The 25188-nt window shown below is 37.7% G+C and overlaps 1 protein-coding gene across 4 annotated transcripts in view; it reads left to right on the top strand.

The window, feature by feature from the left end:
• The window catches only part of NDC1 (NDC1 transmembrane nucleoporin), a 57700-nt gene that overhangs the window by 6571 nt on the left and 25941 nt on the right, over positions 1–25188 (top strand). For all 4 annotated transcript variants that reach the window (XR_008997012.1, XR_005030023.2, XM_036911160.2 and 1 more), the window contains 7 exons: positions 1125–1263; positions 5209–5317; positions 7456–7507; positions 9191–9326; positions 10111–10203; positions 11721–11802; positions 20057–20215. Coding sequence is in view for 2 of the 4 variants with exons in the window: in XM_036911160.2 (XP_036767055.1) it covers positions 1125–1263; positions 5209–5317; positions 7456–7507; positions 9191–9326; positions 10111–10203; positions 11721–11802; positions 20057–20215 (770 nt within the window). In the remaining 2 variants the exon portion in view is untranslated. The remainder of the gene's footprint in view (positions 1–1124; positions 1264–5208; positions 5318–7455; positions 7508–9190; positions 9327–10110; positions 10204–11720; positions 11803–20056; positions 20216–25188) is intronic.

The raw sequence follows: 25188 nt of genomic DNA, 5'->3' as shown, positions 1-25188 counted from the left end.
GTATAGTTAGTTATTAAGCCAAAGGGGACTTGTATAAGTTAATAGTTTATGGACATTCTTTGCTTTCTGGGCTACTACAGAGGTACTTTTTTAATATACTGTATAACCAATGTTTTTGATGTTTTGTTTGTTGAATTCAAGTTCTTAAACCATTTATTCTATGCAACACACTGTTAGATACTATTGAATTTATGAGAGTGATTCATATATAGGCTAAGCTCTTCGAGAGTTGACACTAGTAGGAGAATTTAGACATGGACACAAATGGATGTAGTAGGAGAGAAATAGGAATGTATGAGAGACAGGATGTAGTAGGAAGAGAGTGAGATGTGCAGATGAGACCTGTGGGAGTTCAGAAGGCAGAGAGGATCCACACATGGCTTCTTGGAGGAGATGTATTAGGTTGGAGTTTGAAGGAAGGGTAATGTGGGAAGAATTAAGAAAAAATTGTGAAATAAGTAAAGCTACTTTGTTTAGTAGAGTAATTTTATAATTTTGAGACTTACACAGTTCTTGAACACATGGCATTGATATAAATTTCAAATTGATATTCTGACTTTAAAAATCAAAAACCATTACTGGAGTAACCCTAAATTCTCTATTTTCCACTGGTTTTAAACAATGTTCATGAGTACTACTGGATACTTGATTTTCTTTTGTCTGCTGGCTACAATTATATAAAGCAGCTTTTTTCCTGAAATGATATATTTTCTTTAGTCAAAAGGGTCTCTGTGAAGGATTGCTCAGCTATAAGAGACAACACAGAGGGAAGCCCAAAGTTATGGCACCTCTGTCAGGCATATAACATTTATTTATGGTTCCTCTTGGTCTGGATGCAGTTTACCAACTCAGAAGCAACGTGGCCACTATCACAGGGGACATTCTTAGCCTTACCAGATTTCCAGAGGAACAGAGCTAGAGAGTTCACTAAAGGTCAGATTCTCATGCATCAGGGGTAAAGGGTTTCATTCTTTTGCCCACTCTTAACCTAAAGTAGAACTATTTTTTTAGAATTTGGGGCATTTGTTAAGTGATTAAGTCACAGTTTTTCTGTCAGTAAATATTGAGCTTAGAAGAGTAGTCTGTGGCCCTGTTGAATTAATGACCTACCTTTCTGCCTCCAGTGTAGACAGCCCTGCTGCACCCACCTGCATAAATGAGCATCACCTTTTTTTCCTATTGGCTGGAGCATTCATGGGCTATAGCTATAGCCTCCTGTATTTTATTAACAATATGAACTATCTTCCCTTTCCCATCATACAGGTAAGATAACATTTGAGCATTACCTTATCTCAGAAATTGGTAGAGTTAAAATTGCCTTAGTAAATGTATATATAACTGGCCTCATTAATTCAAGATGTGATCAGCAAAACTTAGGACTGAGATCCTCAAAATGGCATTTGGAGAGGAAAGATTCTGTCTTTATGAGACTTGAACGTGTGTTTGAGAGCTGTCGCTGCCCTTCCTGCTGCGCCCCTTGGCATACTGCTTTGCTCTGCTCCTTCCCTCCCTGCTAGGCAGTGGCAGTTGCCGTGACCTAGCAGGGCTGGGGAAGGTGATGATGACATTCATGCACAGTACCTCTGAGCAGCTGCCACTTTCTCTCTGAGCCTAAGAACCTCATGAGCTTGAGGATGTGCAAGTGAGTGCAGAAAATGTCAGTTACTGTCTCAAATCCTTTTCAGAACAAGCCATGATGTGTATCAATAAACAAAACAGTTTTGCCTGGTTTGAGTGGGACTGGCTAAACTGTCATTCAGTTAGGTTTTTAAAAATCTAATTTGGTAGGTGTGCTGTCTTGAACTCTTAACCACCTCTTCTGGCAGAAGACAGAAAGATCAGTCAGATTTCTGCTGTGGCTTCAAGTTCTCCTTAGCCCTGTTCCCACTCTTCCTGACAGTGTTATTATTTGCTTCGTTCCCACTCTCTGGCAGGCTGAGGACTGGGCTTTGGAGCAAAAGTTTTAGGACCAGCTCCTTTCCACTAGGACTGAGTCTGGTGATGGGGCAGGGATGGGTAAGCAAATGATGTGTCATGAGAGTATGAGTATGAGAGTGGTGGTTTAGCTAAAATCTTCACATGCCTGTTGCATCCATGAGAACAATCTAATAAAAATACCCCTACTACAAGGTGATAGTGCCCATGGAATAGAATCTGGTTCTTACCTTCCTGCAGCCTGTGTGTGTATGAAGGAAGAGTCTTGTTTAGAAATTATTCATACCTTGTGAAGATGAATTAAGCAGAGGATCAGCTATGCCACCTCAGAATTTCACAAAGAGAAAAACCCCAAGTTCTGTACAGAAATAGGTAAATATCTTCGATCCAAACCTAATTATGAAGGTAGGTAATGAAGAAAAGAGAATGTTAGAGAAAAATGAGATAACCCCAAAATACCTTGTTCCTCCATGGACCTCAGTTGAAAGTGACTATCTGTTTAAATTCAACATCACAGCTGTGCAATAGAGTAAACATAGCAGTCCAATAATTGACAGTGCTGATAAATTACTTCTTTCTACCATATAATGTCACATCTGTAAAGTCTGATTGTTTTCTTTGTAATTCCTTTTAATAGCATTTAGATTTATTCTTACATCCCTGAAGTTTATTCTCTGATGGTGATAATCAGCTTTGGCATCAGGTTCAACTTTGGCAGAATGTTTACTTTAAATTTGGCCATTCCATTTTTGGCCAGAGTGTATTTTGGGGGCATCTCTTGTAACCATGAGTGTACAGTGGTATGTGGTCTACCCAGTTGGGTGCTGTTCTCCAGCCTGGGGATGGTTGGAGCAGGGATTTTGCTGGACAGGTGCAGTGGAGTATGGGAGGTGAGGATTTTGGCCAGAGTAGTTGAAATGGTGGATCTCTGTGTCTGGGACCATGCTTTCTCATCCATCTGATTTGTAGCGATCTTTGTCTAGCTGGGTAGATTTGCCTCCCTAGAAGACTGAGGGGGAAAGAGGACACCATAGCTTAACTTTCCTTCATTAGCCCTAAGGGCCTTGTGTTCAGTGTCTGAACTTCTCTTAGCATTTTAAGTTGCTGTGGGAAGCAGGATCAGTTGTAGGGAAATTGCAAGCTTGGTGCGAGAAATCAGGCCCATTCCTTCTCTTGAACCTTCATAAAGTCATGTGATGGTTATAGCCACTCACTTTTTTTTAACCATTGAAGCTGACCAGAGTATGTTAGACTTAAAAAAAATTTTTTTCTCCAAGCAGTAACAGCTCATATCATCATCGTCATCATTTTGGGTGCTGCCTGTCAGCCAACTTCTTAAGTTAAATACTATACATAAAATGAAAGTTCTCTTGGGCCTCTCTGGCCAGTCTCAATCTTTGCCTCAGAGATAACCATCATGACCAGTTTAGTGTAAATTCTTCCAGACACTTTACCATGCATTTGCATATATAGTACCGATAACATTATGTATCTTGTGGGGTGCAATTTCCATAAGTAGTTTTATATTGTGCATATTATTCAGTAACTACTTTTTTCATGTAATGATATGAAAAATTAGATCTTTTAAAAAATCTACTAATTTTAATCACTTTGCCATTTGTATTTCTTTTAACTTGCCTACACTACTAAAACCAGTTCTATTGCCCTTATCAAATTTCAGTGACAGACTGATAGTGAAAAGCAGAACATTAGCATGAAGCAGGAGACAAATAGATGAACACCAAGACAGGACTTGACAAGCTCTAGGTCCCCAAGACTGTTTGGAAGTATGAAATGAGATAAAATTTATAGAGCCTGGCACATTGTAAATATTCATTAAAGGGTAGCTCATAGCCACATCACAAAAGAAGCCCAACAAGAAGTTGAAAAACACTTCAGCTGAGAGCCAGAAGAGGGTATATTAGCTCTTCTCTATGTATCTGCTGAAATGTCTACCTGCTTCCCTGGCCTCTCTGGGCTCTAGTGAGTAATGGTTGATGGGAAAACTGCCGTAGGAATAGTATAGGAACTATGTTCCTTTTAATGGGGTTAGGGGTTGGTTGAGGTGAGAAGGTGGAGCACTTATAGCTGCACAGAATAGTGCAGGTCCACATTTTGGACTTTGAAAATATCTGAATAAACCAGGTTGCTTGAATCTATGCTTTTAGTGACCAAGTATTCATAAGGGCTGCTTTTTGTAGTAAACTACAGACATGGTCTGAAGATAAAACCTCCACCTACATACTGTAATTCTTTGCTGTTCTTTAGCTTCTGAAATTCCTTAAAGAGCCCTGATACAAGCACAGAAGAAGACCAGAATTTAAGAAGTTCATGTTTGGTTTGTTAGGTCTCCTTTAGATTCTTTTTAATAATTTAAGGAATATTTTTTCCATTGGTATTTTGGGGGCAGGGAGGTAAGGTAAGTTGGGCAGACAACCCTTGTTTCACAAGCAATAGTTTTTTCAGGAAGAAACATTTCATATTTTTTCATATTTGATTCTTTTTCTCTTGGATTGTTAGAATTGGAAGGTGCCCACTAAGGAATTATTTAGCTGGTTCAGCCTTCTTATCTCACAGATAACTAGAGGGAGATGTGATTTGCTAAGTGTTGTGCAGAAAGAGGAACCACTAGAACTCAGGTTTCCTGATTCTTAGGCTGGTGTCTTTGTCACTACCTCCTATTTTTCTGCAAACATCATTAAAAAGTTTTTAGTGTGGAGGGAGTATACACTATCCTTAAAATTGTAGACTCTGTGGTCAGCCTGCTTGGATTAAAATATCAAATTTTCCTTTTACTAGCTGAAAACATTGATTAAGTTACTTAATCTCTCTGTGCCTTGGTTTTTTTCCATCTGTAAGATGGGGATAATAATAGAACCTCATTCATAGGGTTGTTGTAAGGTTTAAATGGATTAATGGTTTAAATGTAAAGTGCTTAGAACAGTACCTGGTTCACGGGAAGTACCCTTTGGCTTACCGTGTTAGCTGCTATTGTTGTTACGTTTTTCGTACTTACTCCATCTCCATAGATAGTCCTTTATAAGAATAGATTGATACTGTTAATTTTCTCATTTCAGCGAAATGTTACATAATGTAAATATTAAGTATTTTCATGTCAGAAATAGTTTATTATTTTTACCTCTGGAATAAACTTTGCATTTTTATGCAGTGATTATGCTTTTTGTATGAACTGTTAAAGTAATGTGTTTGCTTCAAAATAAAGTAGAACCTCTCTTTGAATGTGTCATTTGATTCTGCTTTTCTTTTCCACAGCAATACAAGTTCTTGCGCTTCAGGAGATCTCTGCTTTTACTAGTTAAGCATAGTTGTGTAGAATCGCTGTTCCTAACTAGAAATTTCTGCATTGTGTATTATTTCCTAGGTAAGAATTTCTGCTTTTTGATACAATGTAGTGTTAATAACTCAGAAAATATATTACAGAGTCATTTGTGTTTCCTATATTTGCAGATATGTGATTAGCTCAACTGATTGACTGTTTAGATTGTCAGAGTATTTTGTTAAGAGAAAATATGATTAAAGAAAATGTGGCATATACACACAATGGAATATTACTCAACCTTTAAAAAGAAGGAAATCTTGTCACATGCTACAACGTAGATGAACCATGAGGATGTTATACTAAGTGAAATAAACCAGCCACAAAAACAGAAAATACTGCATGATTCCACTTGTATGTGGCATTTAATGTAGTCAGACTCTTAGAAACAGAAGATAGAATAGTTGTTGCCAGGGGTTGAGGGGAGTGGGTAAGGGGAGTGATTGTTTGGTGGGTGTAGAATTCCAGTTTTGCAAGGTGAAAAAGTCCTGGGGACCTCTTGCACAACAAGATGTATAATATAGTGTATGTACACTTAAAAATGGTTAAGCTGGTAAATTTTGTTATATATTATTTACTACAATAAAAAATGATATTCTTTTTAAAAAAAAATGCATTTGATCATTACTTTGTAAATGTTAATATATTCCTTCTTGTAACCTTTTGTAACTTGGTACTAATATGCTAGAAATAACCTGTTGCTGAGGGAACCTTGTATAATTTATTAACATAAATTTTAAGCACAAAAATATAGCTTGTTTATTATAATGAACAAGTTGAATGGAAAATACTAATCTCAATAGAAACAAATAATATAAACACAATCCAACATTCTATAATACTGTTTTTAGGTTTCTTCCTCTATTCAGAAGCAGAGTGTTCCTAGGAAACCTTTCCTAAGCTGAAATGGTGTGATGTGAAGAAGCAATTACCATGAACTAATATACAGAATTTTTCGAGCATTTCCAGACCCCAGAAAAGAACCTCTCTTAGGCTTTGCCTGATATACCTTAGGACACATCTTGCTAAAGGATGCACAAAATAAATCTAGATAAAGCACAGATACTCCAGACACAGTGATGCTGAGATGCTGTCAGCTTGATGCTGAGATGCTGAACTTGCTCGCACCACTCTTGTCGCCCAGAGCACGCACTGCCTCTCCCTACCTGCCGGCTGCAAAACAAATGCTGAATGTGATTTTTTGCTTTTCACCTTTTTTCATAAAAGCAAAAATTCTCTTTGGATTCTTTCAGTTAGGGGAAACAAGTACTAATGTCAGTCTTTTGTAAAAGCAAATTGGCATAATGGTGAACTTCCACAAAGTGGGGAATACCTGTGTAACGGTTCCTGATCCTACTTTTTTCTGTGGAATAACTTTGCAAAGTTGTTTTCACTCAAAGTTGTTACAGGCCATTTTGTTATCTCCTTTTTTCACCTGTAGTTTATGTAGTCCATTTTTCTGCATCTCTTACAGTTGTTATCCTACTGTTAGTACTTTGTTGTTTTGAGTTTGCCCACTGCAGCCAGGCTGGCTGTTTCTGTAACTGGGCTGACGTAGCTGTGCCAGCATTTCCACGGCCAGCTGTTTCTTTTGTAACTCCATCTACATTCCATTCAAATTCCATTTCCAGTGCTACCATTTTTCATTTCTTTGTTGTACTGTGGTCCCTTGGGCCAGTTTCTGCTTTCAGTTCTTAGTTTTTGTAAAACATCATGTGGGTTTATTGGTAGAGGAGGAGGCAGCATGATGACCTGCTTTGCTGCCTGTGCCTGGCGGGGCAGCAAGTGTGAGTGCCCAGTCGTCTACAGGTTTTGAAAAAAAGAATGTGACTGGTCACAGGTCATGGTGTGCATCTGTTATCTTTGTACTGATTTGTGTATTGCAATACTAGATTTGTGTACTAAAGTCAGTTGCTCACAGTTAATATATATGGTAACTGAAATTTGAATTGTGTTGTTGGGGTCTGGTGATTTAATTCAAATTGGACCTGGGCAAAGCAAGGACTGCCCTTTGTTTAGAAATTATTCTCTTTTCCTGCCCATTCCTAACCAAACAATCTGGCATTTTGACTGAGGTCTTGGTGTCTACCTGGCCATCTCATTATCCTTATATTCCAAAGTAAGATTAAAATTTGTTTCATTAATTTTTTATGTTCATAGCGTGCTTTTTTTTCCCCTCTCAGGCCATATTCCCAAAACTTGGATTAGCACTGCAATGGACCTTCAGATAGATGAGTAAGTGATATATAAAAGTCTAATTTGAATTCTTTTGGTTTCCATCCTTTCAGATGTTTGCTACTTTCCAGATGTTTTGTTTAGATCTAACCTTTAGATTTTTAAAAAATTGTGTTCATTTTTGAATATACATAGCTCACATACTTAAAATCCCCATGGTATATAAAAGGGATACACTGAAAAATAATCCTTTTGCCTGTCTAGTCACCCAGTTCCTCCCCAGAAATAAGCAATGATCATTCGTTTTTTGTTAAATAAGCTTTTATGTTCCATTAGAGGAGACTTCTTTTGTTTTTCTCCTCAGTAATTACTGTGTGCTATGTTGTGGTAGACAAGTATAGTGCTCTGGCATTATTCTAATTTTGCCAGTGAGGAAACCAAAATAGAGCAGAGTCACATGACCAGTTGCAGGAAGTGGGGACTGAGTGGCGCACTAGGGTGTATTGTTCTAGTTACTCCCTGTGCACTTGCACATAGGTAAAGCTTTAATCCTTATTTGGCAAATAAATGTCAGTTTTTTTGTTAGTATTTGTTCTTTTAATTATTCCACTGTACACTCCCACACAGACTTGACAAATAATCAGTTTTGGGAAGTCGGAATATTGATGCTTAAGGGTGTTTGAGACATACAGTGTTGATTTTAATTTGTAGCTTCTAAAAGTTCCTAGCTAAAAAGTAATTTTGTCTTCTGTCCAATTGCTAGATAGGAAACCAAATGCATGGGTCATTTATTATGTTAGCCTGGTTCGTAAATCGGGTCAGATGGAAAGAGAAATAATGATATTTGATAGAAATTAACATAATACATTTTTTCTCCTTTCACTTAAAAAATGTTTTGTTTGTATTGCAGTGTCTGATATTCTGTTCTAATGTATACCAGGCCCTTGGTAAATGTTTACTCAAAAGCTGAAAATAACTTCATTCAGAGGGATCCTATGCTAGGCATTCCTAATACATGATGTTTTAAATTACATAATAGCCCTCAGAGGCAGGATGAAGAGATTATGCTGCCATTATGTGAATGAGGAAATGGAGGGTGGGTTAGGTCAAGTGTTTAATATAATCACAACACTCACAAATGGTAGAGTCAGAGGTTCTAATCCTGTTTTTATAATCGCTAGTTGTGTGATTGTAGGATTATGATGACTTTGCTAATTGATCTAGTCAAGATTTTGGTAAGATAGCATCTGCTTTATTTAGCATTCCAACAGAGTTTCTTAAATTATTTTTAAAGTAAAGGTTGTTATTTGTACATAGTACTATATGTTCTTAAGTATTGTGAAACTGTTGATAGGGTATACAGGTAGAGCTGAAATCTGGTCCAGGAGAGGTGCTAGTCATATTGAATGGTTAAGTATCAAAGTTAAAAACAAAAAGAAAATTCTACCCAACCTCTAGGGGTTTGGTTTATAAGCTTGGCTCATTCTTCCTCCATAGTAGATGACAGTGAAGATATGAAGCACAAGAAATTGAATGCTGGTTTTTAGGTCTACTCTTCCCCGAAGGCTCCCTTATGTACTTTGTAAGAAGATGCTTAGTGAAGAATTCTATAGGGTACAAAAGGAGATTAGCACTGTGATTATTTAGAAGTAAGATTTGTTTCTCAGTATGGGGCCCCAAGTCTGTTAAGTGCTTAGATTGTATTTTTCCCATTGGATTAAATAGTAATTTCTGCTTTCATAGGCAGTTTCACAGGCCTCTTGACACTGTGAGTGGCCTCTTGAATCTCTCATTACTTTACCATGTCTGGCTATGTGGTGTCTTTCTCCTGATGACTTGGTATACCTCATGGGTTCTCTTCAAAATCAGTGTCACAGAGGTTAGTATTGAGTTTTTTGTTAATAATTTCATTTTGGAGTACCCAGTTTTATTTTTAGTAAAGCACTGGACAGCGTGCTGTTTTACCCAAAGCCATTTTGATAAATTGGTTGTTGGTATCTCTTCTAAGACTTCATTAAGGATCTATCATTTATAATCATCATTTACTTTGTACTTTTTTCTGAGGAGCAGTGTTAGTGTTCTTAATTTTTGGGCACTAAATTGAATGAACTGCTTAGTAGTATGCTTTATCTACAGTGTAATTCTTTTCTGAAGGTCTCCATTTTTCTATTGAGCACTTAACAGATGGGCCTGAATTTTAAATTAATTTTATATGCTATTGATACAGATATTATTAAAATATTTAAATGTAAGGCAATAAAATGTTTGTTCTTTGAAGGAAGTTTTAAAATTTATATTGAAGAAAAGATTTTAAATGAATGGGAATTACATTCTTTATCATCCACGTTTGTCTTATTGTTTCTCTTTCATTTTACCATCTCTGTAGCCTTGTATCCTTCAGTGGCTTCAGAGAATTTTTTTTTCAAAAGTTTGTTTCTATCACTGAAAGCCATAGATCTAATAAAATTGGGAGAGTAACATTTTAGTAAGTAGTGTTTTGGGTACGTGTAATTTTGATACAACCTAGTCTTGCAAGGAACCGTAAGGATGTTAATTTGGTTGTACTGTCTCCTTTTATAATAAATTTCAATTGGTGCTAACTTACTGAATGTAATAATGTCACGAAAATAATCAGTTTCATAGACTTTGATTATATTTGATAGGCTCATCTGTTCCCTGTTCAACCACCATTTTCAGGAGAGTCTGATGAATGCCTCCCGAAAGTTTTAAACAGCAATCCTCCCCTCATCATAAAGGTACCAGAACTCTGTATGCATTTTGTATCTTGACATAGTCATCTCTAGTCTTATTTTATGGAATGTACTTAATATTTAGCATTTTTGGTACTGAGACATAATTTTTGAGGCCTAGAATATTCTAATACTTGCATGTAAAAATCACCTACATGCTACATTGAATGCTGTTTATTACTTTTTCAATTTTCATTCCAAATGACTAAAATGGAATTATAATGGCAATGTATGTATATAAGCTAAGCTATTTCTACATTCAGAAGAGATATATAAATATGTTCAAGCATGAAATATGATATACAACCATATGCATTAGTTTTTCACAGACTCCCTATGGTAGCAAAACAAAACACTTGACTTTCTTTAATCATTGGATCAAGACATATTTTTACTCATGTAGTATTGGTGGCTGTTGTTATCAATGATAGGGCTTGGTAGTGTGCCCATATTCATTGAATGCTCTTAAAATAATAATAATGATAATGATCCTAAGATAGATTTTAATGAAAAGTTTAAAGAATGTGCATATAAACTATAAGTTTACAAATCAAGCTAAGTGAAAATACATCGTTTTGATTTAAATTGCATTTTGAAATTTTAAAGTAATTTACAGGATGTGCGATCCTGTTAAGAGGTTATAGTACTTAGAAAAAGAGAATTGAAAGTAAATGGAACCCAGAGTTTGGATTACACTCTAGGAAAGTTATAAACTAATAAGAAAGTGACCCACTGAGGATCTCATTACCTTTAAATATCAATTATGACCAATTTATTAGACAAATAAAAAAACCTCATTTGGTTTTCTAACAAATCTTTATTTACTGCTCAAAAGTCATTTATTATTAGTTACTTAGGGTATAATAATGAATAAGAGGTCACACAACCTAATGGAAAAAGCAGACACACAAAATAAACTTGACTGTGGTAAGTGCAGTGGGAACCACTTATTCTGCTTGGGACCAAAACAGGAATGCTTCACAGAAGAGATGGTGTCTTGAATGAAGAGGTTTGCCAGGGAATAAAATAAAGATTTTCAATAAAGTACAACATAAGTTCTGTGTCTGCTGCGTGGTAGGCACTTTCTTTGGGTGTAGTAGCAAGCCAGACATTGTCCCTGTGTCAGTTTAGTGGCTAAAACCAAATGAGACAAGTTAACAAGCAACTACAATAAATTATGTTTAAGTGCTGTGGTTGAGATTCTGTGTGAGTATGTTGGTACAGGGGAGGCCAGAGAAGTTCCAGGAGGAAGAGATATTTTACATTACCCACCACAGAAGTGGGAAAAAACATGGAGAGTTCTGTATTTTCTTGTAGCTTAACCAACAGAGGGTGGGGTAGCTTACAGGTGATAGAGGTGAGAAAGTCCTAGAAGTCTAGAAAAGAAGGTTATGCTTCTGAAAAGTATTTCCTTCATGAAAAGTTTCAACTAATTTTAGGTATGTAATGCTGAGTCCACGTCATGATAAAGATTTTATATCAATGTTAAAAAATTGAATAATGTGTATTTCTTTCTCTTTTAGTATTTGGCCTTGCAGGACCTGATGTTGCTTTCTCAGTATTCTCCTTCACGAAGACAAGAAGTTTTTAGCCTTAGCCAACCAGGTATTGCTAAAAGTAATAAACCTATTTAGGCATGTATGTGCAGAAAGTGTTCCACTTAGTTTTTGGTGAGAGAGATATATTTAATAAAATATCACACATCAGCAAGTCCATTAAATGAAGTACTAATTTAAATCTTAAAACAATTAAGTATTTGCACTGTGGTGGTTAGAAGTTATATTTCCAGGAAAAGTACTTTATTTTTTATTTTAATTTTGGTATCATTAATCTACAATTACATGAAGAACATTATGTTTACTAGGCTCCCCTCTTCACCAAGTCCCCCCCACATACCCCTTCACAGTCACTGTCCATCTGCGTAGTAAGATGCTATAAAATCACTACTTGTCTTCCCTGTGTTGCACAGCCCTCCCCGTGCCCCCCATGCATTATACACTCTAATCGTAATGCCCTCTTTCTTTTTCCCCGCCCTTATCCCTCCCTTCCCACCCACCCTCCCCAGTCCCTTTCCCTTTGGTAACTGTTAGTCCATTCTTGGGTTCTGTGATTCTACTGCTGTTTTGTTCCTTCAGTTTTCCTTTGTTCTTATACTCCACATGTGAGTGAAATCATTTGGTACTTGTCTTTCTCCACCTGGCTTATTTCACTGAGCATAATACCCTCTAGCTCCATCCATGTTGTTGCAAATGGTAGGATCTGTTTTTTTCTTATGGCTGAGTAATATTCCATTGTGTATATGTACCACATCTTCTTTATCCATTCATCTACTGATGGACATTTAGGTTGCTTCCATATTGTGGCTATTGTAAATAGTGCAGTGATAAACATAGGGGTGCATCTGTCTTTTTCAGACTGGAGTGCTGCATTCTTAGGGTAAATTCCTAGAAGTGGAATTCCTGGTTCAAATGGTATTTCTATTTTGAGCATTCTGAGGAACTTCCATACTGCTTTCCACAATGGTTGAACTAATTTACATTCCCACCAGCAGTGTAGGAGGGTTCCCCTTTCTCCACAACCTCGCCAACATTTGTTGTTGTTTGTCTTTTCAATGATGGCGATCCTTACTGGTGTGAGGTGATATCTCATTGTGGAGCATCTTTTCATTTGCCTGTTGGCCATCTGGATTTCTTCTTTAGAGAACTGTCTATCCAGCTCCTCTGCCCATTTTTTAATTGGATTATTTGCTTTCTGTTTGTTGAGGTGTGTGAGCTCTTTATATATTTTGGATGTCAATCCTTTATCAGATCTGTCATTTATGAATATATTCTCCCATACTGTAGGATACCTTTTTGTTCTATTGATGGTGTCCTTTGCTGTAAAGAAGCTTTTTAGCTTGATATAGTGCCACTTGTTCATTTTTGCCTTTGTTTCCCTTGCCCGGGGAGATATGTTCATGAAGAAGTCACTCATGTTTATGTCCATGAGATTTTTACCTATGTTTTTTTCTAAGAGTATTATGGTTTCATGAGTTACATTCAGGTCTTTGATCCATTTTGAATTTACTTTGTGTATGGGGTTAGACAGTGATCCAGTTTCATTCTCTTACATGTAGCCTTCCAGTTTTGCCAGCACTATCTGTTGAAGAGACTGTCATTTCCCCATTGTATGTCCATGGCTCCTTTATCGTATATTAATTGACCATATATGTTTGGGTTAATGTCTGGAGTCTATTCTGTTCCACTGGTCTATGGCTCTGTTCTTGTGCCAGTACCAAATTGTCTTAATTACTGTGGCTTTGTAGTAGAGCTTGAAGTTGGGGAGCGAGATCCCCCCCACTTTATTCTTCCTTCTCAGGATTGCTTTGGCTGTTCGGGGTCTTTGGCGGTTCCACGAATTTTTGAACTATTTGTTCCAGTTCACTGAAGAATGTTGTTGGTAATTTGATAGGGATTGCATCAAATCTGTATATTGCTTTGGGCAGGATGGCCATTTTGATGATATTAGTTCTTTCTAGCCTGGAGCATAGGATGAGTTTCCATTTGTTAGTGACCTCTTTAATTTCTCTTAAGAGTGTCTTACAGTTTTCAGGGTATAGGTCTTTCACTTCCTTGGTTAGGTTTATTCCTAGGTATTTTATTCTTTTTGATGCTATTGTGAATGGAATTGTTTTCCTGATTTCTTTTTCTATTAGTTCATTGTTAGTGTATAGGAAAGCCACAGATTTCTGTGTGTTAATTTTGTGTCCTGCAACTTTACTGTATTCCAATATTAGTTCTAGTAGTTTTGGAGTGGAGTCTTTAGGGTTTTTTATGTACAATATCATATCATCTGCAAATAATGACAGTTTGACTTCTTCTTTACCAATCTGGATGCCTTGTATTTCTTTGTTTTGTCTGATTGCCATGGCTAGGACGTCCAGTACTATGTTGAATAACAGTGGGGAGAGTGGGCATCCCTGTCTTGTTCCCTATATGAGAGGAAAAGCTTTCAGCCTCTCGCTGTTCAGTATGATGTTAGCTGTGGGTTTATCATATATGGCCTTTATTATGTTGAGGTACTTGCCCTCTATGCCCATTTTGTTGAGAGTTTTCATCATGAATGGATGTTGTATTTTGTTTAATGCTTTTTCAGCTTCTATGGAAATGGTCATGTGGTTTCTGTTCTTCTTTTTGTTGATGTGGTGGGTGATGTTGATGGATTTTTGAATGTTGTACCATCCTTGCATCCCTGGGATGAATCCCACTTGGTCATGGTGTATGATTGTCTTGATGTATTTTTGAATTCGGTTTGCTAATATTTTGTTGAGTATTTTTGCATCTACGTTCATCAGGGATATTGATCTGTAGTTTTCTTTTTTGGTGGGGTCTTTGCCTGGTTTTGGTATTAGGATGATGTTGGCTTCATAGAATGAGTTTGGGAGTATTCCTTCCTCTTCTATTTTTTGGAAAACTTTAGGAGAATGGGTATTAAGTCTTCTCTGTATGTCTGATAAAATTCCGAGGTAAATCCATCTGGCCCGGGGGTTTTGTTCTTGGGTAGTTTTTTGATTACTGATTCAATTTCATTGCTGGTAATTGGTCTGTTTAGATTTTCTGTTTCTTTCTGGGTCAGTCTTGGAAGGTTGTATTTTTCTAGGAAGTTGTCCATTTCTCCTAGGTTTTCCAGCTTGTTAGCATATAGGTTTTCATAGTATTCTCTAATAATTCTTTGTATTTCTGTGGGGTCCGTCGTGATTTTTCCTTTCTCATTTCTGATTCTGTTGATGTGTGTTGACTCTCTTTTTCTCTTAATAAGTCTGGCTAGAGGCTTATCTATTTTGTTTATTTTCTTGAAGAACCAGCTCTTGGTTTCATTGATTTTTTTCTATTGTTTTATTCTTCTCAATTTTATTTATTTCTTCTCTGATCTTTATTATGTCCCTCCATCTGCTGACCTTAGGCCTTATTTGTTCTTCTTTTTCCAATTTTGATAATTGTGATGTTAGACTATTCATTTGGGTTTGTTCTTCCTTCTTTAAATATGCCTGGATTGCTAGATACTTTCCTCTTAAGACTGCTTTTGCTGCATCCCACAGAAGTTGGTTCTTTGTGTTGTTGTTGTCATTTGTTTCCATTTATTGCTGGATCTCCATTTTAATTTGGTCGTTGATCCATTGATTATTTAGGAGCATGTTGTTAAGCCTCCATGTGTTTGTGAGCCTTTTTGCTTTCTTTGTACAATTTATTTCTAGTTTTATACTTTGTACAATTTATTTCTAGTTTTATACCTTTATGGTCTGAAAAGTTGGTTGGTAGGATTTCAGTCTTTTGGAATTTACTGAGGTTCTTTTTGTGGCCTAGTATATGGTCTATTCTGGAGAATGTTCCATGTGCACTTGAGAAGAATGTGTATCCTGTTGCTTTTGGATGTAGAGTTCTATAGATATCTATTAGGTCCATCTGTTCTAGTGTGTTGTTCAGTGTCTCTTGTCCTTACTTATTTTCTGTCTGGTGGATCTATCCTTTGGAGTGAGTGGTGTGTTAAAGTCTCCCAAAATGAATGCATTGCATTCTATATCCTCCTTTAATTCTGTTAGTATTTGTTTCACGTATATTGGTGCTCCTGTATTGGGTGCATATATATTTATAATGGTTATATCCTCTTGTTGGGCTGAGCCCTTTATCATTATGTAATGTCCTTTATCTCTTGTTACTTTCTTTATTTTGAAGTCTATTTTGTCTAATACTAGTATTGCAACACCTGCTTTTTTCTCTCTGTTGTTTGCATGAAATATCTTTTTCCATCCCTTCACTTTTAGTCTGTGCATGTCTTTGGGTTTGAGGTGAGTCTCTTGTAAGCAGCATATAGATGGGTCTTGCTTTTTTATCCATTCTATTACTCTGTGTCTTTTGATTGGTACATTCAGTCCATTTACATTTAGGGTGATTATTGCAAGATATGTACTTATTGCCATTGCAGGCTTTAGATTCATGGTTACCAAAGGTTCAAGGTTAGCTTGTTTACTACCTTACTGTCTAACTTAACTAACTTATTGAGCTATTATCATCACAGTCTGATGATTATTTCTCTCCCTTCTTAGTCCTCCTCCTCCATTCTTCATATGTTGGGTGTCTTGTTCTGTGCTCTTTTTAGGAGTGCTCCCATCTAGAGCAGTCCCTCTAAGATACCCTGTGGAGGTGGTTTGTGGGAGGCAAATTCCCTCAACTTTTGCTTGTCTGGGAATTGTTTAGTCCCTCCTTCATAGTTAAATGATAATCGTGCTGGATACAGTATCCTTGGTTCAAGGCCCTTCTGTTTCATTACATTAAATATATCATGCCATTCTCTTCTGGCCTGTAAGGTTTCTGTTGAGAAGTCTGATGATAGCCTGATGGGTTTTCCTTTGTAGGTGACCTTTTTTCTCTCTCTGGCTGCTTTTAATACTCTGTCCTTGTCCTTGATCTTTGCCATTTTAATCATTATGTGTCTTGGTGTTGTCCTATTTGGGTTCCATCTCTCGGGAGTTCTGTGTGCCTCTGTAGTCTGAGCAACTATTTCCTCCCCCAGTTTGGGAAAGTTCTCAGCAATTATTTCTTCAAAGACGCTTTCTATTCCTTTTTCTCTCTCTTCTTCTTCTAGTACCCCTATAATGCGGATATTGTTCCTTTTGGATTGGTCACACAGTTCTCTTAATATTGTTTCATTCCTGGAGATCCTTTTATCTCTCTCTGCATCAGCTTCTATGCATTCCTGTTCTCTGTTCCATCAATGGCCTCTTGCATCTTATCCATTCTGGAACAAAATCCTTCGAGAGTTTGTTTCACTTCTGCAATCTCCCTCTGGACGTCTGTAATCTCCCTCCAGACTTCATCCCTTAGCTCTTGCATATTTCTCTGCAGCTCTGTCAGCATGTTTATGATTTTTATTTTGACTTCTTTTTCATGGAGACTGGTTAGGTCTGTCTCTGCAGATCCTCTCTCAGGTGTTTTCTGAACTATCGTGGACTGGACTGAATTTTTTTGCCTTTTAATGGTGATAGCGGTGGCTGTAGGCAGGTTGCGGGTGTGTCAGCTGGGAGAAGAAAGTTCTTTCCTGCTTGCTGGATGCCTTCTCTGCTGCCTGTGTTGGTTACCTGCACTCCTGGAGCAGCCACCGGGTTAATCCCCTAAGCTGCTATGGGCGGGGTCTCCGTCAGAGCAGCGTGGAGCCTTGCGGGGAGTGGCAGGCACGCCAGGTGCCCTCTTCCATGATAGCGGCACCCCTGCCAGGCAGCTGTGTGGCAGCATCGGCCTTTGGGTCTGGCTTGGGCAGCTGTGCGTTGGGCTGGGATTCCGGTCGGCTGCTGGGAGCGCACCTGCTCCCTCTGTCTCCGCTGCAGGTGTGCGTGGGGCTCTCCCACATGGGCCTCTACTGGGCTCCTCTGTCTCCACTGCCGCTGGTGCGCACGAGCCGTGCCCGGGCTGTTCGGTCGCGCCGCTGCGGGCTCGCACAAGCCTCTCCTGGTCCCCTCCTGCGCCGTTGGCACACATGATCTGCTCCTGGTCCCTTCCGGTGCCACTGTCCCCAGCACACGCTGCCACTCTCCCACTACTGGGCCGCTGTGTTGGGGTCCACGCCAGTTGGGGGAACGACTGGCAGGCTGCTTGGTGTTGTGAGGGGCTTCAGAGCTGTGCTGCCTCCCTGGGGTTTAGGGCGCCTAAGGTTCCCCGGGATTCCCAGCTGCTGGCTAAGTGTGCCGGGACAACTTCATCCAGCTATGGGTTCCCTGTCTCTTTAAGACTTGCAGAAAGCACTCACTTTTCTTTTGTCTCAGGGTCGACAGTTGCAGGGACCTGCCCACAGGTTTTGCTTTTCCGTTTCTCTAATATCCAGCACCCTGTACACCTTGTGTCTGCGCTCCGGGTGCGGATTTCTAGAGCTGGTTGTTTAGCAGTCCTGGGCTTTCACTCCCTCCCCGTTCCGACTCCTTTCTTCCCGCCGGGTTCTGGGGTGGGGGAGCGTTTGGGTCCCACCTGGCCCCAGCTTGTATCTTACCCCCTTCATGTGATGTTGAGTTCTCACAGATACAGATGTATCCTGGCTGTTGTACTGCACTGGTGTCTCTTTTAGGAATAGTTGTATTTATTGTATTTTCATAAATATATATGTTTTGGGGAGGAGATTTCCTCTGAACTACTCATGCCACCATCTTCCCGTGATCCCCCCCAGGAAAAGTATTTTTAAACTTTTATATTATATCCTTTAGCCCCCTCATTCCCTTAATCTGAGGAAATTATGAGGTAGGTTGACTGTTATAGAGCAGAAAAGTACAGTTTAGGAATCCTAAAAGTTTTAATGCTACAAGGGGGTCTTAAAAAATCAGGTGGTGAAATCCCTAGATGGGGGATCTAAGTCTAGAGAGATTAAGTGGCTTAAATAAAGTTAATGTCAGAGTTGGAGCAAGAAATCCTGTCATTTGACTCCCAAGTGCAGAGCTCCCTCCTCCTGCCATGCTACTTTGCCTCCCTTAAAAAAAAAAGTAAAAAGGAGCTAGATTTGGTGGTGATGCCAGGATGCTCGTGACACCACTGAAGCACTTCTCCGATATTACTTGCCACGCTCCTCAGGCTTGCAGCTGTGCCAGTGCCCTGCCTTGTTCTAGAAAGAAAGCCCTCCAGCCCAGCCACCAGCGGAGAACAGAATACCTGGGTAGCTTTTCATCTCTCTAATCAGCTCTTCATTATTTTGCCAATTTCCACATTATAAAACAAATCTTCTATAGTTCAGTGTTACATGGAAATGAAATCCAGTTAGGTCAAAACATAAATGGTTGGAGTCACTCTCCTTAGCATGAAAAATCCAGAGCTGATAATTTTGAAAATTAGTTGTACCTATACTTTTCTATCAGACTTAAGTTCACTTGGGAATTCTCTATACCTTAAATATTTTCACCAGATATTCAGATAACTGTTACAAGACGGCATGTTCTTTGCCAAAGAACTTGCATCCTAGGGCCTATTATTAAAATTTAATTGCACCACTACATAGTTTCTCAGTGGTCATGAGTTATAGCAGTATATAACATGCTGGGGCCCACCTGCTGTGTGTTTTTTTTGTTTGTTTGCAAGTTAAGTGCTATTTCTCTTCATTTGTATGGGGAGAAATAGTTAAGGAGGGGTTTAAGTGAAGAGAGAATCATTATTTGGCACCCAAGACAGGGAAACAAATTTTCAGTGTACTCTTCTACCATTCCCAACACATAATGAAGCACTCCTGATTTTTACATGACAGCTGTAGGAGATAAAGGTTTTAGAAAATCAAAAGGTAATGCGAAGGGAATTTTTAAGAGTGTGGATCATAGTAGTTGAAGCTAAAAACATAGTAGATATGTAAACTCAGTATAAAGTATTGTTATCAAATAATGTGTTACTCTTAACAGACACAATAGCAAATATGGGCTGTTATGCAAATGGAAATGTAAGGAAGCACCTTGGGTCAGACACAGTAGTTTAGAGGTTACAGGGGGAATGGGGTACATCTCATTAGACATGCTAGTGTTCATTGTCTTAGTTTCCAGTTCATTTCAGTACTGCTAGTGAAGTAACTGGTGTTTTTCACTCAAACCATGCTTTAGTGTTTGGCTTTTATTTTAGTGACCAATTTGAGAGGTTTTTAATGAAATAGCATGCTTTTGCCTGTAGATTTTTGGGAAATTATCTAATCCAAATATATATTAAACTCTGCTGTGTGTTAGATGGGATGAATATAAATAGTAGCTTAACTGAGAAAAGTGAGCCCTGATGCAGAATGTAATGGAGTATTTCTTGTTGATTTTTCTCCTTTGAGAGGAGACTATAAGATCGTTTGTATTTTAAAAGCTGGTGTTTGGACCTCTTAGGTGGACATCCCCACAATTGGACAGCCATTTCAAGGGAATGTTTGAATCTTTTAAATGATATGACTCAGAAACTGGTTCTCTACCAAGAAGCTGCTGCTACTAATGGGAGAGTGATGTCTTCCTCATACCCAATGGAACCTAAGAAATCAAATTCTCCAGGTAACTTCTTGTATTACTAAGAGAGGGGAGAGCATTTACCTTTTATTTTCTAGGAAAGAAAGCAGTAGTTAATCTAACATTATGTATATGAGTGTGAGGTATATATTACACATATATATATATTCACATATATACACACATATATTGAATATGTATATATACATACAGTATACATGTGTGTGTGTAAATATGTGTGTGTGTGTGTGTGTGTGTGTGTGTGTATGTATCCAATATATGAGTTCTTGTACTGAACCAAGAAAAAGGGCTGGGTGTTATTGTAGAAGGAAAAAATTAAGTTCAGTAGGTATGTAAACTCTCTCAGCATAAAGTATGATCATCATCAAACAATGTGTTACTCTAGCAGATATAATAGCAAATAGGGATTGTTACACAAATGAATATGTAAGAAAGCACCTTGTGTCAGACGTATTTCTTGTCTTTTTGATAGTTGGCTATTCTGGATTTACAGATTCAATGCCATCCCTATCAGAATACCAACAGCATTCTTCAATGAACTAGAACAAATAGTCCTTAAATTCATACGGAACCACAAAAGACGCCAAATAGCCAAATCAAGCCTGAGAAAGAATAACAAGCTGAGGGGATTATGCTCCCTGACTTCAAGCTATACTACAAAGCCAAAGTAATCAGAATAGTATGGTACTAGCACAAGAACAGACTCATAGATCAATGGCATAAAATAAACCCAGATATAAATCTATGCATATATGGTCAATTAAGATATGATAAAGGATCCATGAATATACAATGGGGAAAAGACAGTCTCTTCAATAACTGATGTTGGGAAAGCTGGACAGCTACATACAAGAGAATGAAACTGGATTACTGTCTATTTCCATATACAAAAGTAAACTCAAAGTGGATCAAAAACCTAAATGTAGGACATGAAACCATGAAACTCTTAGAAGAAAACATAGGCAAAAATCTCTTGAACATAAGCATGAGCAATTTTTTTCTGGACACACCTCCTCAGTCAAGGGAAAGAAAATAAAAAATGAACACCTGGGACTACATCAAACTGAAAAGCTCTGTACAGCAAAGGCAAATACTCATATGCCTCAGCACCAAAAAAACAACTCAAAAAAGTGGCAGAGGACCTGAACAGACTTCTCCAAAGAAGAAATACAGATGACCAATAGGCACATGAAAAGATGCCACATTGCTAATCAGGGAAATGTAAATCAAAACCACAATCGAGATAGCATCTCACACCAATTAGAATGGCCACTATCCAAAAGACAAGAAATAACCAGTATTGGTAAGGGTGTAGAGAAATAGGAACCCCTCTACTCTGTGGGTGGGAATGTAAATTGGTGCAGCTACTGTGGAAACCAGTGTGGAGGTTCCTAAATGATACTAACAATAGAAGTACCTTACAATTCAGTAATTCTACTTCTAGGAATTTACCTGAAGAAAACAAAATTCCTGATTCAGAAAGATTTACATACCCCTATGTTTATTGCCTCGTTATTTACAATAGCCAATTTATGGAAGCAACCTAAGTGTCCATCAATAGGTGAATGGATAAAGAAGATGTAGTACATATATATATACACAGTGGAATATTATTCAGCCATAAGAAAAAAAGAAATCCTGCCATTTACAACAATATGGATAGACCTAGAGGGCATTGTGCTATGTGAAAGAAGCCAGGCAGAGAAAGACAAATACCGTATGATTTCACTTACTTGTGGACTCTAAAAACAAAAAAATGAACAAAATAGCAGTAGACTCAGACACTGAGAAGTGACTGGTAGTTACCATGGGGGAGGGCCTGAGATGGGCTGGTGGGGAAAGTGAGGGGGTTCTCAATCATAATTGCATCATGAGGATAGTAGTACAGCATGGAGAATATAGCCCATTGTTCTGCAACCTATTCTCATGTTCACAGGTAGTAAAGGCACTAGTGAGGGTGAGCATTTAATAAGAAGGGCAGCTGTTGAACCACTGTGTTGTGTATTTCAAACCAACAAAAGATTGTGTATCGATAGTTGAATTTTAAAAAAAGTATTAACAATAACTGAATCCACACTGGGGAGGTATTATGTTGTTTATTATTACAAAGGAAAAAAAATCTGGCTTATTGATGTATGTCCATTGATGAAATTTCCTGGTAGAAAGTAGCCTTATATTAAATCCATTTAGAAGGGCAACAAGAAAACAAAAAACAAGAAAAACCTAATAAGATGTTGGTTGTCGAGTAGAAGACTTAAGGTTACTTTAGTACAAAGCCAGGTGAATCTTTACAGATACTCCTGGATACCGTTCTGGTTGTAGTATACTAAAGACAAAAAAGTTACTGGATTATGTCAAGAGGGGAGCAGCTGACATGACTGAGTGAGTTGTTGGGTAGGGGCATCACATTCATTGTTTTAAGATAGCTTAATGTAACATTTGGGGGATGAAAGCAGAGAGGGAGAAGTACAGGCGGAGGAGCCTGTGCTATTTCACCAAGCACTTCCAATAGAAGATGGCCTATGAGTGTAAGGCTGATAAAAGGAATTAATGTTCAGATGCCTCTTGAAACCAGACGTTTAAAGAAAATGAGGGGCCCTGACTGGGTGAGAGCTATGGGGAACTTGGGAGCACAGGCTTCATCTGAACGGGAAGCGGTGGGTTAGCTTCAGTCCATTGTTCCCTTGTGGGAATTTGGGTCTAGTCTCTGAACTTCTGGTCTTTTTTTTTTTTTTAAGTGAAGCCTGAAATCTAAACAAATTTTGGGTGAAAGATTCCACTTGCTAAACATTGGCACCTACTCTTGATATTAAAAAATCCTAGATTGGCCAAAGCAAACATGTCTCTGTCTTTGACTTCATTAGTCTGGAGGGGTCATAGACCAAAAACAAAGATTACAAATGAAAAATGATTCAGATAAATTCATGAATGTCATATTTAAAAAATTCTAGACTGTTTCAGATATTACCAACATTCAGATTAGTGTTTATTTATTCAACAAATATTTATTGGATGCCTACTACATACCAAGCAATGTGCTAGAAGCCAGATAATCAAAGGTGGAGAAACACTCTTGGAACTAACATTTTATGGGAGGCATACAACACAAATAATTGTGACAATTGTGATAATTGTCAGAAAGGAGTCTGAATGATATTTGTTAATGAAAGGAGGCCTTGTATGTTATGAATAGTTTAAATTTATCCAGGAGGGATATGGAACCATAGGAGAATTTTGAATATGCATGTTACATTAAATTAGCATATTAGAAAGATCAATTTGTAATTCTGGGTTCAGGGCTCGGGGAATCATGGACCTGACCAAATACGAATTAGTCATTATTTTAAATTACTGTCATATCCCATCACTCAGTCAAATTTGCCTCCAATATTGAGGAGTAATTTCAAAAATTAAAAAAGCCCCAGTCTTTTTTTTCCTGGAATCTGGCATCATCTTAATTTCTCCGAGGAAACTGAGTCCTCAGAATAAGGACAGATAAAAGTTAAGTAAAATGAGAATACAGCAGTAAAATGTTAAGTAAGTAAAATGAGAATACAGGTCTCTTGACTCCTGATTCGGTGCTTCGCCTCAGTGACATCCACTCATAAAATCTCTGTTGAAAGAGTGGAGGACATGAAAAAGTCCCAGTCTTAATTTTTAAATTGATTCTTCAAATATTTCTAATTGCCACTAACCCTTAAAAAGTCATATAATAAAAATTTGGTCCTTTAAATGTTTGATGTGTTATAGTGGTTTTATTAAGGTGCAACACTAATGTAATTTATTTGTCTTTGTATCTTGTACTGGACAGCAGGAAGTATTTTTCTTGTTTTTGTACAACAGACTATAAATTGGTAGCGTTAGAGATAATTTTTTTATTTTTATTTTTATTGAAGGGTAGTTGACACACAGTATTACATTACATTAGTTTCAGGTGTACAACACAGTGATTCAACATTTATATACATGATAATTCTAGGTACCAGCTATCACCATACCAAGTTGTTACAATATTTTGACTATATTCCTTATGCTATACATTACATCCCGGTTACTTATTTATTTTACAATTGGAAGTGTGTTTATATATATATATATATATATATTTTTTTTTTTTTGTGAGGGCATCTCTCATATTTATTGATCAAATAGTTGTTAACAACAATAAATTTCTGTATAGGGGGGTCAATACTCAATGCACAATCATTAATCCACCCCAAGCCTAATTTTCGTCAGTCTCCAATCTTCTGATGCATAACGAACAAATTCTTACATGGAGTACAAATTCTTACATAGTAATAAGTTACATGGTGAACAGTGCAAGGGCAGTTATCACAGAAGCTTTCGGTTTTGTTCATGCATTATGAACTATAAACAGTCAGTTCAAATATGAATATTCATTTGATTTTTAAACTTGATTTATATGTGGATACCACATTTCTCTATTATTATTATTTTTAATAAAATGCTGAAGTGGTAGGTAGATACGAGATAAAGGTAGAAAACAGAGTTTAGTGTTGTAAGAGAGCAAATGTAGATGATCAGGTGTGTGCCTGTAGACTATGTGTTAATCCGAGCTAGACGAGGGCAATAAACATCCATGTATGCAGAAGATTTCTCTCAGAACATGAGGGGGGAGGTTCTAAGCCTCACCTCTGCTGCTCCCCATTTTCTCACCAGATGGCCCCCTGCGACTGTGCCTGTCTTAGGTTGTTCCTCCCTTGAGGAATCTTACCCGTTAGAGATAATTTTTGAAGAAGCTGTTTACAGGTCAGATTTGTAGCTATCCTGGGCAGATTAGTCTCTGGTGTGACTTACGTTAACTTCAAAGGACTGTGGGGAAAATGGGATAAAATTAGCACTCTCTATCTGTATATTTTCACAATATAGATTTGATTTAGTCAAGTAATATTTACAGTAGGAACATGCAGTAATACTGGATGTATTCTAATATAATAATTGTTGCCATTTAAAAGTGAAATGTAAATTGCTTAGGT

This window comes from Manis pentadactyla, chromosome 4, assembly GCF_030020395.1.
Source record: "Manis pentadactyla isolate mManPen7 chromosome 4, mManPen7.hap1, whole genome shotgun sequence".
NCBI classification, from domain to species: Eukaryota; Metazoa; Chordata; class Mammalia; order Pholidota; family Manidae; genus Manis; species Manis pentadactyla.
Note: the sequence above shows the minus strand (reverse complement) of the source record. Positions and strands in the feature narration are given on the sequence as shown.